The 17,509-nt window shown below is 40.6% G+C and overlaps 1 protein-coding gene across 1 annotated transcript in view; it reads left to right on the top strand.

Annotated features, from left to right (window-relative positions):
- CHST9 (carbohydrate sulfotransferase 9) overlaps positions 1-16,988 on the top strand; it is a 33,142-nt gene extending 16,154 nt beyond the window's left edge. The window contains exon 3 of the mRNA XM_042909682.1: positions 14,272-16,988. Within this exon, the coding sequence (XP_042765616.1) occupies positions 14,272-15,363 (1,092 nt within the window). The 3' untranslated portion in view covers positions 15,364-16,988. The remainder of the gene's footprint in view (positions 1-14,271) is intronic.
- The last annotated feature ends 521 nt before the right edge of the window (positions 16,989-17,509 follow it).

The following is a 17,509-nucleotide window of genomic DNA, read 5'->3' as shown; positions in this document are numbered from 1 at the left end:
TCTCTATAAATAGGTTAGACAGAAAATCCTGTTCATCAGTGTCTGGATGAGATTTGTGGTTGGATATCAACAGCAGCCCTGTTCCCCCCCTTGGCATCGCTGTTCCTAGGGCTCAAGTAGCTTTGGGCTAGTAGGGAATGGGTGGAGGAAGAAGCATTTCCCCAGGTATATGCCGCTTCCAGGGACTTGGACTCTGCCTAAAAACAGCAACAGAAAGCGTTGGACGGCCCCCAGCACCACCACCCCCCTTGGCCAGTGTCACAGTTGCACTTACCCAGGCTGGGCTGCAGATGGCAGGCGCCTCTCTGTGATCCTCCCATGTCCTGTAGGAGCTCAATCTGTACCAGCTCTGGGGAATGAGGTTGTATTGATACTGAAGACTCCCAGCCTCAGGCCAAGGGATCAGGATCAGTGCCGCTCCTACCGGCCTCATGAAGAAAGGGTGACCAAAAGAAAAACCCATGGCCATGACCATTGATGCCTCTTAGTATCCATTTCAGTGACATCTTGAATCAAGTACAGTCATCTTCAGGAGAAACAACTCATTTTGGAAACCCCAAAAGGCTTCAAAATTTAGATTGAAATAATATTCTTAAGATAAAACTGATAAAATTTATCTTAGTGCACGAAGAGATAAGACCTACACATATTCATTTTGATCAACACTTTGTTTTGACAGAGATCCGCTCATTCTGACCCCCTCATATGGTAACTCACTCTACTGCCCCTCGCCTCTCTGTTCTCCTGCTTTGCTATGAGTTTATGTCTTACATTCTTCCTTTGCATTCCTCCTCAGACTGAAATCCCAAAAAGAAATCCGTGTCGGCATGGCCTCAAGATCACCATGGCATGATCTGGTGCCCATGGCAACTCTCTGTTCCTAGTACAGGGCCCAGGTAACCCATGGTAGCACCAACGTGTGAGGTGCCTGCTCTAGACTGAGAGGGTTGGGCCAGGCTTTGGGGAGGCAGTCTTGAGGAAAGCTGAGTTGTCAAATATGCAGGCAAGTAAGCCAGAGGGGCCTGTGTGTCACTTGAAGGTGCTGACCCAGGCAAATCTGATCTGGGGCTGGCAGATGCTTAACCAAATAAGACAAATGGAATGTGTTCCTGCCAGTGTCACTGTTGCTTGCACAGTGTGGCTGTTCCCAGAACTCAAGTAGCTTTGGACTGGTAGGCAATGGGTGGGGAAGAAACGGGCCCTTGCGTGTACACGGCTTCCTGGGACTGAGTTCTCACCATGCTGACACCCTCTACTCCACCATTACCTTGACTCAGTCATTCTCTTGGACTCTGCTTCTCTTTAAGGCTGATGTTATTTTTTTTTTCTCTTTGCCAATAACGAGCCAAACCTCTCCATGTTTTCCAGTCTAGAGCCAGAGGGAAGATGGATAAATAGATTTAGCTAGTCACTGTCCACACCTGAGCAGAGGCTGTTGCTGCACACTTTTTCACTGGTGGCCAGCTAGCCTATGGATAAGCTGTCCTTAAAAAGCAGGTGCTCACTCCTAATTGGTGCTTATCCCCACCACTTCTTAGAGGAATAGGGCCTGTTGCTGTGGTCATTTCACTCTGAAGTTGGGAAGGCCGGCATTCTGGATGAGCTGTCCAATGTCACGGGAAAATCAAGAAAGACACAGAGACAGGATGCATTAACATTTTGGAGGAACCAACTATGTGGTCAGGAACTGTACTAGGTACTTTAAAACTGCATTTATCTCATTCTCAAAAAGACTCCTTTCCTCTTGCCATCAGAGTGTCAGAATCAGAGGGCTGAGATTTTAGGATACATCTTGGGTAAATGGGTCCAAAGAGAACTTTTGTTCAAAGTTGGTTCTAGGTCACGGGGCTGCCTGCCCCGGGCAAGAGAACTCTTACAGAGTTCTCTTACAGAACTCTACGTAGCCTAGTTCGGCTCCATAGGACTAGGTTCCATCTGGTCATAAGGTGCTCCTTTTCTCAGCCTTATTTTATGCGTATATACACAAACTCATTGTGAACACTTCCAAAGGGCAAGTGACACTTCCAAAGAACAAGGCGTTGGGATCCTGGACCCCAGCCCATGCCATCACTTCTATTTCAACATGTCCAAGAACAAATATTAGGATTCTCACTTTAAAAATGGGAAAACAGAGAACCAGAATGTTAATTGACTTCCTGTCACAACACTGGCTGTGCCTTTGTATATTCTCTCGTCTCTTAATATCTCCTTGCATTTTGGCCAGACTTCCAGAGACTGCCAACACCTGTGACTCTGCCTGAAGTTGTCTACCCTGGCCTCCCATAGAGCAGGCGAGAGTTGCCAGACCTCTTCCCTTTAGGAGCCATCAACCAAGGCTGATGGGATTTGATGGGATAACTCTGGAGCTTTGAAAGTTCCCCCAGTGGAACAGAAATCCAGTTCCTACTGTGATAACTTGCTTAAAAATTCACCCTATGCTCTCTGCCTTCTCTTCCCTACCTTACTTCCCTACTGTCCTACAAGTATTTGTTAGAATGAACTCTAAATTAGCAACTTACACTCACATCCTTGACTCAAGGTCTGCTTCTAGGGAAACACAAATAAAGACACTGCCCTAAAAGGTGGGGAACCTGGTGCATCTGGCTCAAAATTCTTTATATACTTTATACTTTATGCTTTCGTGATCTATCCAACTACCGTGTTCCTGGCTTCACAAAAGCTTTCTTCTCTCTTGCACTTCCCTCGCCATCCCATGGAAGCACCCCACCCCTCTCCTCCACTGATCACCCATGTCTCTGACCCTCCCTGGTCCACCCCAAGTCAGTTTCCAATTCTAGTGTCACCTCATGGACTCATTTCCTTTGCTTTCTAACCCATACCTGTAACACCACCACCTGCTCCCATGGAAGGAATGAAAGAGGGAAGGAAGGAAGGGAAGAAAAGAGAGAGAAAAAGAAAAGACAACACAAAAGCATTCCAACCCAGGGCAGCGGGCTCCTTCTCCCCATCATACTCCCCAAAACCAGAGCAAGAACTGTCTAGCAACTGCATTCTCTAGAAGAAGGTATTGGAGTCAAGGTTGCCTCCCCCCATGTCTCCTCCAGAACTCTCTCATACATACACATCTTTGTTGTTATCTTCAACTCAAGGGGATGAGAAGCTGGTTGACAATTATTAATTTTTAGAAAACTAAACATTAACATATTGGAGATATTAAGGAGCCATATTTCAAATCTATTAGATATCGAAAATTCCAGTGAAATATCAAAATCCTTGCAATGAAACATCCAATTATTCTACCTCTTTTATTGCAAATTGACTTTATTTGTGACTCTCATCCACACTTGACATGTGCAGGCGCACCTAGAAGAAAAATTGTGAGGACCAAACATTCTGAATGCACATTATCATGTTGCAGCTCCTCATTAAAGTTTTGAGTTTCTTTAAAAAGCAAAATGTTTTGCCATTTCTTCCTGGGATGGACATAAAGAACTGGAATGTGTTCCTGACTTCTCCAAACTCACTCCACAGAGTGACTTTGGGCAAGTTATTGCACAAGTATTTTTATTTATCCATAAATTTAAAAACAATAGCCTCATTCTCTCAAGATAACTTAGAAGACAGATAAAATGATAAATCTATAAAAGCACAATTGTCTCCTTGTAGAGAAGCCTTATCTACTTACATACATTGAGGTTATGTCTGTTTTCAGCTTCGGATGGTCTTGCCAAACGAGTGAGCAGCCCTGTTCTTGGGAGAAACTTCCCCGCTGATGACATTTCACTACATCCTCAGTGCTCATATCTTAATTTTTCTTAGCTTTAACAGGAAAGAGAGAGAGAGAGAGAGGAATTAAATCCAAAATTGAAAGAACTGGCAAGTGCAATTATAATTTTAGTCCTTGCATGCAAGGTGACTATAGAAATTAGCTTGTTGGCTCAGCTGAAATAGCCTCACTGCTGAAACTATTGTTTTGTGTTCAAGCAGCTTAAATGATTTGAAGGTTGCAGCTTAGAGAGAGCTAGAATTCGCTAGTTTCTCTCTTTACCCTCTAGCTCCAAGTGTTCATTATTTCTTCCTGTGACTGTAGTTGTGATTTCTTTTCCTCTGTTTTCTTTCGCTGGCTTTGCCACCACTTCCATTGATCTTTTTTTCCTTCCCATTTCTGTCTCTCAATTGTCCTCTGCCCTCTTTCTTCCACTCAGCTTTATCCCCATTGAACATTTATCATAGACTCTTAACTTTGTTGTGTTTTAAGTGAGAGAAAAGAGGAGAAAAGGATGTCAAAAGCAGAGGAAAACCAGTGATATTCACCTAGAAAATACTTGTCACATAGAGATGCTCATAAATAAACATTTAAGGAATAAATCAATAAAATATCTATCATTTATAGAGAACATACTTTGTGTTAAGCACTCTACACATATTTCCTATAATTCTACACTGCAAGGGAATGCTGTTTTTCTCTCCATTTTAGAGACAAGGAAACTGAAGCTTAGAAGAACTAAAATAGGTTAGGCAAGGTTGCTGTGATAGAAAATGAGAGAAAAGGGGCACGAAACCAGGTCCTCATGATTCAGAAATTCTGGTTCTCAACTGCCATGCTCTCTTGTGACAGACATATGCTTGGTGCTTTACTTACATCAATTCATTTAATGGGAATTAAACAAGGAGTAAATTACTTGATATATTGTGCAGCTGAAAAAAGCCACAAATGAGTAAGACTGAGGTCGGAAGCACAGCATTAGCAATAGCTTTGTCAAGTTGGGCCTGTTACGTCATCTCTCTGAGCTTCGAGTCCTTCATCTGTAGAATAAACATATCCATGTCTTGTCTTTGGGTTGATGCAGCAGTTAAATGAGCTTGCTCCATTCCCCCTGGCTTTTATACTGGGCAAAAAAAGTGAAGGAGAATATTCCGGAGAGAGAAAATAAGTCACAGAGACAGGCAACAAATGATTTTGCACAGTCCACACTTTCTCCAAGAAACCCTCCCTGCCCTCCAAACTGGATTGAATGCCCCTTTTTAATGCTCTCCTGGCATCACCTTCTTCCTGTCTTGCCACCTGCTATAAGTGTGGTAATTCTTGACTGTCTTTTCTGTATCTCCCTCCCTTCCCCTCCCCTGCCCCTGCCCCTGAGGCCGCTCCATACTAGCAGGGACCAGCTGAGACTTAGCTGGCTATTCCTCCAAAATGCAGCCCAGAGCCTGGTACACAGTTAGTGCTCAGGAGACATTTGATCAGTGAATAACTGAAGCTGAAGAGTAGGAGATGAGGATAAGAAGGAGACAGGGAGGATGGTGCTGGACACTAGGATTGCATGATCACACTGTTCCCAACTGTCCCGGTGTCCTCGTAGAAACGCAGTCAGTCTTCACCCCTCATGTAACTGAGCCATCAGTTTCCAAAGCCCTTGGCCTACGACTTGAGAGAAACAGCTCTGGGACAGAGGGGCCAGGCAGAGACACGCTGGTTTGCATCCTCAGAAAGCACCAGCTTTCAGGCATCCCACCCACTGCTCTCCTTGCCCTTATTAACCACTAGAAATAACTAGATCTTCACGACGGTATGAAGACATCTAACTGCAATCATATCTAGATTGAAAATAAATCACAAAAGATGTGTTCTTAAAAGTAATACTGTGCAATTAAACTAGAAAACTATCAAAACCAATGACAGGAAGGGACACATCTAATTACCAATATTATCATCATCAACTTTATCTGTTAATTGCCCATCAAGGTCCCCCCACAATGGACACAGGCACCATGGATACTTTTTGAGCCCAGAAAAAAAAACTGGGCTCATGAGTTGTCCTTCTTCCCAAGCTGTGTGCCTTAAATAACTTGCTTAATGTTTTTGAGGCTCCGTGCCTTCATCTGGGAAATGGAAGTGGAAGATTATCCTAGCAGTAGGTGATGGTGTGTTACGGGTCTGACACGTAGCAGGCACTCAAAACTGGCAGATGTGTGATCACCATGACTGCTCTAACTAACGCCTTCTAAGGCCCATAAACTCGGGTGGCACCTCTACCAGCCAACAACTTCCAAATCTGTATACTCCGCGTCGGAGTCCTGCTACTGAGACCCCTATCTCTCAAGGGCACCTCGAACTCAAAGGGTCTGAAATTGAAGGTAGTGAATACTTAAACCACCCCATAGCCTTCCATGATATCTGCTACTCCTATTTCCCCGGTCTGGGAAATGGGGGGCAGCATTCCTTATGCTTTTTTTGCCCCCACTTGTCCACTCTTCCAGTCTGATTAATTTCCTGAATTTGCCCCAGATAATTCCCTTTTCCTGCATTCTTACCTCATTGTCTTGGCTCTTCTCCTAAGGGACAGTCACAGTTGTCTTCTCGATGACCCCCTACCCGCAGCTCCACCTGCCCACTGCTGCTAGAATGTTCGTTCCAAACCCCTGCCTTGTCGAAAATCCCTGCCATCTACATGGTAAAGTCTAGACTCTTTATATGTCATGTACATGTCATCTAGACTCTTTATATGGGCACAAGGATTCACCCCACCTGCCTCTCCCTCTAATCTCCATCTGTCCCCCAAGTGTCTTCTCCGTGTCAGCCTGTACTGTCTTTCCTATCCATGACTTGTTGACCTGTCAACTCCCCAGTATCCTCCTAGATTCATCTCAGACATCACTTCTCTTTGAAATTTGCCCCAAAATATTTCCTCAGAAAACCTAAGTATTCTTGTCTCTGTTCCCTGATACCTTATGTATCCTTTCACTATGGCAATTACCACATTTTTTCATAAACTGCTTATTTTTGTAATGTTTATTTATTTGGGGGGTTCAGAGACAGAGGGAGAGAGAGAGAATCCCAAGTAGGCTTTGTACTGTCAGCTCAGAGGCCAGCATGGGGCTCAATCTCACAAACCACGAGATCATCACCTGAGCCAAAATCAAGAGTCAGACCCTTAACTGACTAAGCCCTACCCAGGCGTCCCCATAATGTGCTTATTTTTATCAATACATTTAAACTTCGACTTCCTCAAGAGGCCATACAATTTATCTATTTTGCCTTTGTTTATACAATGCCAAACACAGCATAGAGCGGTAGCTCAATACATGCATTATGAATGAATGATCAAAGTCCTTGAGTGACATGATAGCACAATAGCAGATGAAGTCGTACCGAAGTACACTTGTCAACTGCATAAAGCCAGTGTGTGTCAATTGCCTGAGTACAGGGAACTACAGGAATGATCATTGTTCTTCAATTAAATTCAAAACATATGTTTATTCGAGAGACTATTCTAGATACTAGTGGAAGTTCCATAGACTTACAACACTGCACACTGACCTTTAATAAGTTTAAAATGTATGGGAGAGGGGCGCCTGGGTGGCTTGGTCGGTTAAGCGTCCGACTTCGGCTCAGGTCACGATCTCGCGGTCCGTGAGTTCGAGCCCCGCGTTGGGCTCTGTGCTGACAGCTCAGAGCCTGGAGCCTGTTTCAGATTCCGTGTCTCCCTCTCTCTGTGACCCTCCCCCGTTCATGCTCTGTCTCTCTCTGTCTCAAAAATAAACGTTAAAAAGAAAAATTAAAAATAATAAAAAAATAAATAAATAAAATGTATGAGAGAGATAGTCACCTAAACAACCGACTCTAACAACTAACCAGGGTAAAATGAAAGGTGCTAAACAAAAGGCTTAACACCAAACCAGGTCAGACTTGTCGTTACCCCCTGCTGTCGCACTTCTGCTCCCCAGGCCTCCATTAGCATGCTGCTGAGCCTTTGCCGCTATGGTAACCGATTCATTATGTAATTCATTATGTAATTATGTGCTTAATGTATTTTTCCCTGTAAGAATATTAGCTCCATGTGGGCAAGGATCACACTCATCTTATCCACCCCTCCATCCCTGGCATCTACCCCGCTACCTAATATGTAGTAGACCCTCAATGACTTCAGGGGGAGAGAGGAAGGGCAATTAATGTCAATGTTGAGGAGCAAAGAAGACTTCACAAAGGATGTATATGGACACAGAGGCCTTAAAAACTAACAACAGGGCCCTCAAATTTACTGCACGGTTCATGAAAAGTCCGTATTTTTTCCCATTAGGTTTCTTTGAACACTCATTGTTCTCATCTGTAGTGATAATATCTTTTAACTAACTTGGCAAGCATGTCCATTCTTCAAAGGTATTTATGGAAAACTATAGCTCTCTGCCATAGTTTACAATTTGGCTATGCCTAAAAGAGTTTCCCCAGTGAGAAAATAAAATAATGATGTGAGCTGGAATAAATCACTCTTTTCACAGGTGGCACAGACTAAGTGCTAATGCTGCTGTGAAGAGAGCAGAATCCCTCGCTGGAGTCCTGGGCGGTTTTCAAGGAGACAGCAGGATTTTTCTGTCAACAGGATTTCTATAAAATCTAAGAGATTTGGAAAGTTCTAGCAAGGGGAAGAACATGAGTGAAGGGTGTTGAGAGCCCGATGGAAGCAAGTAGAAGACAGCATGTGTCGAGATGGGAGCAGAGCACAAAGTGACAAGCCCAGTGGTGACACAGTACCGATGCCAGCTAAGGAATCCGGTCTTTGGTTTATATATAGTTGAGCCAGTTCCAGATTTTAAAGGGATGAAAAGTTAAAATGTTTTAGGAAGACTATTTTGGCAATAATCTTCAGAGAAACCAATTAGTAGGATACTAAAGAATATCCAGTTAAGAGGTAATAAATAAAAAAGATTTTTAAAGACATTATGAGATGTAAATTAACCAATTTACTTTCTGATTGTTAAGGCATCTCTCAGATTTTGTGAGTGGGTGGCCAGAATGTAATAGAACCATTTCAGAAATAGAAAAAAGCGCAGGAGGAGCCACTTTGAGAAGGAACAGGAGACGTTTGGCTTTATAGACATTCACTTTGAGGACAAGCAGAATGAGGTGTCCTGAAGGAAAATGAAGATGTAAAAGTCTACTCTTTTTATATTATCATCGGCATTATGATGATGGTGGTAGAATTTCATTAGTATAACCTGCAAATTTAAAATACCATCAATCTCATAGCCAAATTATGGAAGTGGTCCAAGTACCCATCGACTGATGAATGAATAAAGAAAATGTGTGTGTGTGTGTGTGTGTGTGTGTGTGTGTGTGTGTGTGTGTGGTGGAATATTACTGAGCCATCAAAAATCAAAAAGAATGAAATCTTGCCATTTGCAAAGACGTGGATGGACCTAGAGAGTATTAAACTAGGTGAAATAAGTCAGAGAAAGACAAATACCACATGATTTCATTCACATGTGGGATTTAAGAAACAAAAAAAAAAATGAACAAAGGAAAAAAATTAAAGACAAACCAAAAAATGGATGCTTAGCTACAGAAAACACTCTGATGTTTACCAGAGGGGAGGGGGGTGGGGAGATGAGTGAAACAAGTGATGGGGATTAAGAGTATACTTACCATGTTGAACACTGAGTAACGTATAGAACTGTTGAATCACTATATTATACACCTGAAATTAAGATAATACAGTATGTCAATTATATTGGAATTACAATTGAAAACTTAATTAAAAATAATAATTTAATACAATATAATACAGTTCATCTTGATTTTAGTAATCCAAACCCTTCCATCATGGAAAGTCTTTTCTGTGATTGAAGAAAATGGAATGGGGATGGGGTGGGGAGGGAGGGAGGCCACCACACCCTATAATGGTTTTCATAATGTGAGTGATGGTGGACTAAAACATGCTAGAGGAAGGTCTAGTGACCATCCAACAAGAAGCCTCCTGGGGTGTCACTACTTAGAATGAACCCTTAGCCCATCTCTTGATTTAATCATAGCTGAGGAAACTGACTAGTACTAAATACACTATCAGGAGATTGAAGTCTCATTTATGAGCAATGAAACTTTCCCTCATGTAGTTATCTCCCTAGCTGAACTGGTCATTAGAAAGTAGGTTGAAGAACATGGACTTCCAGCAAAGGGAAGTGGATAAACGTGTAGGGTATCTCATCAGGTGTGTTGTGAGGGCTCATGTGACATCCCTACCCATAGCAGAGTATTTGTCTCTACTTACTAAAATATTCACACCCGCCATATTTGATGTCCTTCTCCCCTAGATGGTATGAGATGAGCTTGTATTTTTTTACTTTCGTTTGCAATACTCTCTTGAGTGGTACCCCAAATGCCATTACTGCCTGCAGAGTGCCTGGGGAGCTTGTTTAAGGTAGAGTCAAGAGCCCCACTCCCAGAGATTCTGCTCCCGAGTGTCCACAGTGAGGCCTGGGAGGCCTGGGAAGCAGATTGCTGGCAAGCCTCCAGAGGTTCCCAGGCAGCCTTGAGTGACTTTGAACCAATCTGATTTGGCAGGCAGGTAAGGCTCCGAGCCCTCCTTGCCTACTTTAGCATGAGCAGCTCTACGTGTACCTATTTTATTTGTGTTCTCTTCTGCCAAAGATTTGTTTGAATACAGATTTTCAGCACCTTGACAAGAATTGGTAAATTATTTATCTGAATTAACCTTGACCTTTTGATTAACACTTTTTCTTTGACAAGGTTATAAAACAATTATTTGGAAGCCCATCATTTAGTTAAAAGCACATTTACTGCAAGAAATAAAGCAGAAGAAACTTCTATTTCCATGAAAAGCTTTTTCCTCAGTCATTGCTCTCCAATATAAATGAAAATATAAAATTTCTGAATACCATATTGTCTGAGGCACTAGCTGATGTTTAAATGTGTACTGGTCATGAAAAAGATGCTGAATTTCTCCTTCCACTTGGTATTTGAAGAAAATCTAAAATATTCCGAGTAAAAATGATTGTATTTTAAAGTGACTATTTGTGCATGTAAAACTCTGATTTTGTGTGCGTGAGAAGGATGTCCTGGTTATGTGCAAGGAGTCCTCTTACACACACTGTTTTTCCTATTTGCAATGACAAACAAGCTGACACTAGTCCCTTCTATTTAAAAAAGAAGAAATTATAATCTTGATACAGTCAAGGTATAACCACTATGAATGTTTAGGAGGAGCTTAAAAAAAAACCATAAGGTGACACGGGAAAGAACACCATGCTAGACAGTTTTGTGAATTTATTTTTTTTATTTCATTACATATGGCACGAAGACTGGTGAAATGTAGTACAATTGTGTAAGTAAATCCTGTTAATAGATACACAGATTCATTTTGTGCTGTATCTTGAAATAAACAATCCACCTGTGGTCTTTAAAAATTGCACTTAATCAACAATTATTGGTTGACTGTTTTCTATGTGCCAGGCAACATGTTACGTACCAGAGATCCAAAAGAGAACAAAAAAGATAAGACCTCTGTGGTCATGTTCTAGTGCAAGAGGTGGGAGTGGGGTGGGGGGTGGGGGGAGACAACACAGAAGTAAGTAAATAAAATCCTTTCGCATTGCAATAAATGCAATGAGGAAAGTAAGCAGAGTTCTTATTTGGGAACCTTACACGGGAGAGAATCTCAGAAGAGAACATAATTTAGACAAGGTGGACAGGGAAAACCTCCCTGCAGAAGTGACTTTCTAAGAGCAAATAGAAGAACCAGGCATTCTGGCTACTAAGAGCTTGAATAACATGGTGAGAAGTGGTCAAAGAACTGAAAAAATGGAAGTTGCAATGAGCTGGAAGGTTAAAGGATGGTGGTCAGAGAGATGATGGAGGTGGCACAGGCACTGGTGATGACACGGTCTATGAGAAATGAATAACACCTCTATTAAAGGCGAGGTGGTCAAGGAACTGAGAGTTTATTGGGTGTCAGAGTCACCACACACAATGACAAGAAGGGGTATGAGAAGCAAAGTCTGAGCTAGAAGCTAAAGTCTTCAGTGCATGAAGCAGAAAGGACAAGGGTGCAGGCAGACGACAGCATGAGGAGGGAGAAGGGAGGCTCAGTAGGACACGTGTGCTTGACAGAAGCAGAAGCTTTTGCCAAGGGACATGTCCTGGAAGCAGCAGTGAATTGCAGGGAAATAGTGCCCTGACTTCTGGCTGGAGGGACAAGTGGTTCAAGGAAATAAACTTTTGTCTACTTGAGAAAGTGCAAGGGCAGCAGAATCTTGGGGGCCAGCCAGGTTCCATGTAGAGAAAGTCCTGGGAAACAAACATTCCAGAAGTCTCCAGAGTTTAAAGGGGAATTTGATGACCACAAACAGAAGGTCCAGAGGGCACAGTGGAAAGCTGATTTTGTTTTTGTTCTTGTCAATGGGGCAGGGAGGGAACTAATTAAGGTACATCTAGAGACACACAAATTATAGTCTGGATAATAATGGACAACTGGGGAACCTTGAAATTCACTAAGTCAATGGGATAAAACATTATTACTACACTATAAAATATTAATAATAGCAATTATTATTTACAGTTGTAATAGTAGAAGAAGTAGCTGCAAAAATATATTGGCAATTTTATTTCAGGCCTGTACTAAGTACTTCCCATGCAGTCAACCAATAACCCCATGATCTTCCAAAGCTCAAGTCAAATTTCAGATCATCTGTGAAAATTTAATGGACTACAGGTAATTGATCAGAGTAAAGATGGATTCAGGGCTTTGAAGTCATCCTGGCAGTCTCCAGTATGACAGAAGACAAATGGTTTTAGACTTGAAACACCAAACAGTTGGCTCAATGCTATGGAAGATTTGGGCAGCTGTTTTATGGGGCTACCCAAGTTGGTGTATGGTGATCAGGGGTTACTCACACAATCTTCTTGCACTAGAAAGAAGCAATTCCCACCCCCACCCCACTTAAAGCCTAGCTAGTAGAAGGACCATGATGCTTTGAGGTGGCTTCCATCCACAGTGCAAACTGTTTCTCTGCTCTTTTGCTCAATTTGCTAGAATATTACTAATCAACTTGGAAGATTTCATTCCATTTATTCATTTGTTCACTCAATAAATATGTGAGAGCAATTACTATAGGCTCCAGGCCATTCTAGACACTGGGGATACAGTGGATGGATGGATGGATGGATGTCAGATAGATAGATAGATAGATAGATAGATATCCTCCTCTAGGGAACTTCTCCCACCACTTCTTCCAGCACTAGGCTGGTGGCCCCATTTATTATTCCCACAGCACACCATTTGTTGATTGGTTTTTCCAATAACATGCTGACAATTCTGTATGTATATTTCCAGGCCAGTCTTCTCCTCAACCATCCTTTTCAAGTGTAAGTGAGATCATGTTACTTCCCTGCTACTTCCCTAGTTTACCCACAGTAAAAGCCAAAGTCCTTACAATTTTATCTCTAGGAGAGGATTCCATCTTGTAAGTCCTGTCTTCCATGTATTCCCTTCTGCAGTCATTGCAAGAGCTGTAGGAAGATGTAGTCGGATGAACAGTAGATGGTTGGTAGGCTGATTCATCCCACTGACATGAGAACTAAATTCTTATTCTACTTTCCATACAATTTTATGTAGCAGGACATCAATTAGACTTTTGAAAAAGACAAAGTTTTCATACACGAATGAAATTGTATGGTTATAATTACTAAATTATTATGATAAATGAATATTCTGAAATAAAACATTGTCCGAGGGAAAAAATATCTCCTTTTGCAAGTGCTTGAAAAACTGAAATGGTCATGAGGATTTTATAATTTGCCTTGCTGCAATTTTAAGTTGTAATTTGTGACTTTAAACTCTTCCGTGCATCACAGAATACCCCAAAAGCAGCTACATTTTGTATCTACATTCAGATGCACTAATTAATTAATGCTTGAAGGTAACACATTCCTGAATAGCTCAAGAATCATTGACCTACAGGATGATGAAGTACATTCTAATGTGTTACAGACAAAGCTAAAATGAAAATTCAGGACACCCTCCTTTCCATCTTGTGGCCAGTGTGTGTGTGTGTGTGTGTGTGTGTGTGTGTGTGTGTACCTTGTAAGGTTGTGTAATTGATAACCATAGTTAACAAAGATAGCACAGAAAACAATAACCAACTTACTATGATCATACTCAAATCAATACTAGTAGGTTTAGCCAAATAATACTCAAGATAATTTAGCTTGAGAAAATCTATTAATATAATGCAGCACATTAACACTAAATAAATGATAACATGTAAGTAACCAAATATGTATAATATAAAATGTGAAACTTTGGCTCAAAATGATGCTTGGATACCATTTTTCATTGTTATATTTTCTCTGAAGAAACTTACTACAAAATGTGTATTCAGCATGCTTTGCTAAATTGTTCTGGCAGCTTATATGAAATGTGCTCTCCTCAATAGTATTGTGAAACAAATATGTTCAGATCCTTGTATACTCACGTTTGTGAATGCGCTTTCAACATTTCTCCTTCTCTATTTTAACAGAACCTCAAGTTCCACATCACTGAGGATCCCAAGGGAAAAAAGGAAAATCTTCTGCTCAACTCTGAGAGGCCAATGAGGGTCTTAACAAAGACCAGCCACTCACAAGGAGAGGATCGAGTTTTGGGGAAGACCACAGGGCCACCAACAATTAAGCTGATTGCAAAACATCAAGGAACTAGGACTGTTTTCAAGAAGTTCAGTGAAATGAAGTGGCCATTGGACATACACCCTTTAAATAAAAGTTTAATCAAAGACAACAAATGGAAGGAAACGGATGTGGCCCAAGAGAAACGCAGGTCTTTCCTTCAGGAGTCTTGCAAAAAATATGGCGGGGTGAGTCGTCCTCAATCACATCTTTTTCATATGGTGTCCAGGATCTATGTGGAAGATAAACACAAAATCTTATATTGTGAAGTACCCAAGGCTGGCTGCTCCAACTGGAAGAGAATTCTGATGGTGCTAAGTGGGTTGGCTTCCTCTGCGTACAACATCTCCCATGATGCTGTTCACTACGGGAAGCATTTGAAAAAACTAGATAGCTTTGACTTAAAAGGGATATATACTCGTTTGAATACCTACACCAAAGCTGTTTTTGTTCGTGATCCCATGGAAAGATTAGTGTCAGCATTTAGGGACAAATTTGAACACCCCAATAGCTATTACCATCCAGTATTTGGGAAGGCAATTATAAAGAAATATCGGCCAAATGCCTGTGAAGAAGCATTAAATAATGGATCTGGGGTCAAATTCAAAGAGTTCGTCCACTATTTGCTGGATTCCCACCGTCCAGTAGGAATGGACATTCACTGGGAAAAGGTCAGCAAACTCTGCTATCCATGTTTAATCAACTATGATTTTGTAGGGAAATTCGAAACTTTGGAAGAAGATGCCAATTACTTTTTGCAGCTGATTGGTGCTCCAAAAGAGCTGAAATTTCCAAACTTTAAGGATAGGCATTCTTCTGATGAAAGAACCAATGCTCAGGTCGTGAGACAATATTTAAAGGATCTGACTCGAACTGAGAGACAATTAATCTATGACTTTTATGACTTGGACTATTTGATGTTTAATTATACAACTCCATTTTTGTAGTTTGCATTAATCGTCTAAAACCCTGTATTTACTTCATGATGATGGCCTCAAATCAGCTAACTGTAATTTTCCTGCAGTTCTCTGTATGAGAGAGAATTTAACCAAGTGTAGTTGTCTTGATTTAATGAAGATTTTTACCAAATAGTATGACACCAATTCGCACAAAGTTATAGGAAAATTACCTTACAGAGACATGTAAACAAGTTGAGTTGCTCTAGAATGTTTGGAAAATAGCTGCTTTTGCATTATGGATTATATTATAGAAGCAATAACCTAGCCAGCTGCTACATTAGCTTCAACAGCCTCTTGCAATGATAGAAAAAGGGATCTAAAATAGCATGAGTATATGTCTACATCCTGGAATTTGTTGTCTAAAGTGCATGGATATATTTTTAGCAGTCTGTGACATATTACTCGAACCTTGGAGAGTTTTCTTACACCCTGGAAATCTTTCTATCAACTGCAATGATAAATCCATTTTGAAATAATATTTTGGACCTAGGCATTTAAGTTTAGATTGGAAGGCATTATGTGATTTACAATATGAGAATATAGCAGAAAAACCAGATGAGGCTATGGCTTTTTATATTCAACAGCCAATAAAAAATACACAACATGCTAAGATCAAAGCAACAAAAACAACCTTCCTCTTCCAGAAAAAGTTAGGGGAATTGATTCTGTTTTCTTCTGAGCCCTCTGTGCAGAGACAAAATGAACATAACCACTAAAGGTCCTCGCTTCTGAAGCAGGCAGTTGAGAAGTTTAAGTCTCATCAGATATAAATGTGCTCCTAATTTCTGGTTTAATTGGGCAGGGGGGAAATTGTTTCAGGATGGAATAATCATCAAAAACAAAAGTTGCCACTCTGAATATGGGCCTCAAACAATAACAAAGTTTTATAAGAGTATTATTTGAATCAAAGCATCGTGTGCATAGCTTTATATGTGGAATGTACTCTAAGAATAACTTTTGTTTCCAGTCTAATTACTTAGCTTAGGAATGACTTTTTTAAAATGCCTATACCACTTCAAAGATAGGTTATATTCTAGAGAATAAACAAAACGAGAGCCCCTAGAAATATTTTTAATAGGCTTATGCATAAACAAATTCAGGAGTTTTCTTTTTAAGTTCAAATATTCTATCCTAACACAGTCAAATACCATTGCATTCAAATATTAAATCCAAGTTTTGGGAAAACAGGACCATGTGTCACCCCTATCGAAAGTTGTAATGCATTTTGGAAATTTTTTCCAGCGGACCCTAAATTTGAAGACACGTTTGGATGGGAACTTATTTTAATTGGTTGACTATTTGAGTTAAGAAGACCACATGTCATTGAAACTCTGTTTAAATGCAGTTCTCGAACATGTTCTTCTTCCCAAACTCTCATTTTTTTCCTCGTCGATAAATATTCAGTAACGTCTCGCAAAGAAAAGTAGGTATTAATATTTAAATATTAATAGACCAAGATAGTTACCGTGGTCCTTATTTCATTTGGATTTTCCATTTCATGGCTGAGTATTCATGAATTGCTTCACTCGACACACGCCTGCCTTGTCCCATCGGTGTCTCCCAAGGAGTAGGTACCTGCAACGGCCTGCCAGATCCTAAGTATTAAGCCTTCTAACCCAACCTTTTACTACTTTCCACTCCATTTACTCTTACCTCTAGACCATACACTTAAGCTGTGCTCTCTGTTTTTAAGGAGTTTTACTCTAGAGTAATCCCAATTGTATAATTTAAATTTTGCTGTACCATGTAGAGTGGATTCCTTGTAACTTGGAGACAATGAAATTATCTTTTTATGGAGAAAGAGACAGAATGGAAACTATGCCAAGAAGCCTGAAATTTTATTCCTAAACCACACACACACAAAAACTAATTTTAGATGGAATCTGCTATAAAGTATAGGAGCAGTTTTCTCAACGTTATTCCTAAAATCTTATCGGGAACAAACAAAAAACCCTTCTTTTCATAACTTTGGAAGAAAAAAATGGAAAAAAGTGCCTTAACTCTCTCTTTTTAACATTTCTAACGCACTTGAGAGAATGGAATCTATATGTATATATATACATATATATGCACATATATGCACACATAAACATGTGTTTGATGTGCATGCATATATATATATATATATATATAT

Source organism: Panthera leo, chromosome D3 (assembly GCF_018350215.1).
Source record: "Panthera leo isolate Ple1 chromosome D3, P.leo_Ple1_pat1.1, whole genome shotgun sequence".
Classification (NCBI taxonomy): Eukaryota; Metazoa; Chordata; class Mammalia; order Carnivora; family Felidae; genus Panthera; species Panthera leo.
This window is presented reverse-complemented; position numbering and strand designations above follow the sequence as displayed.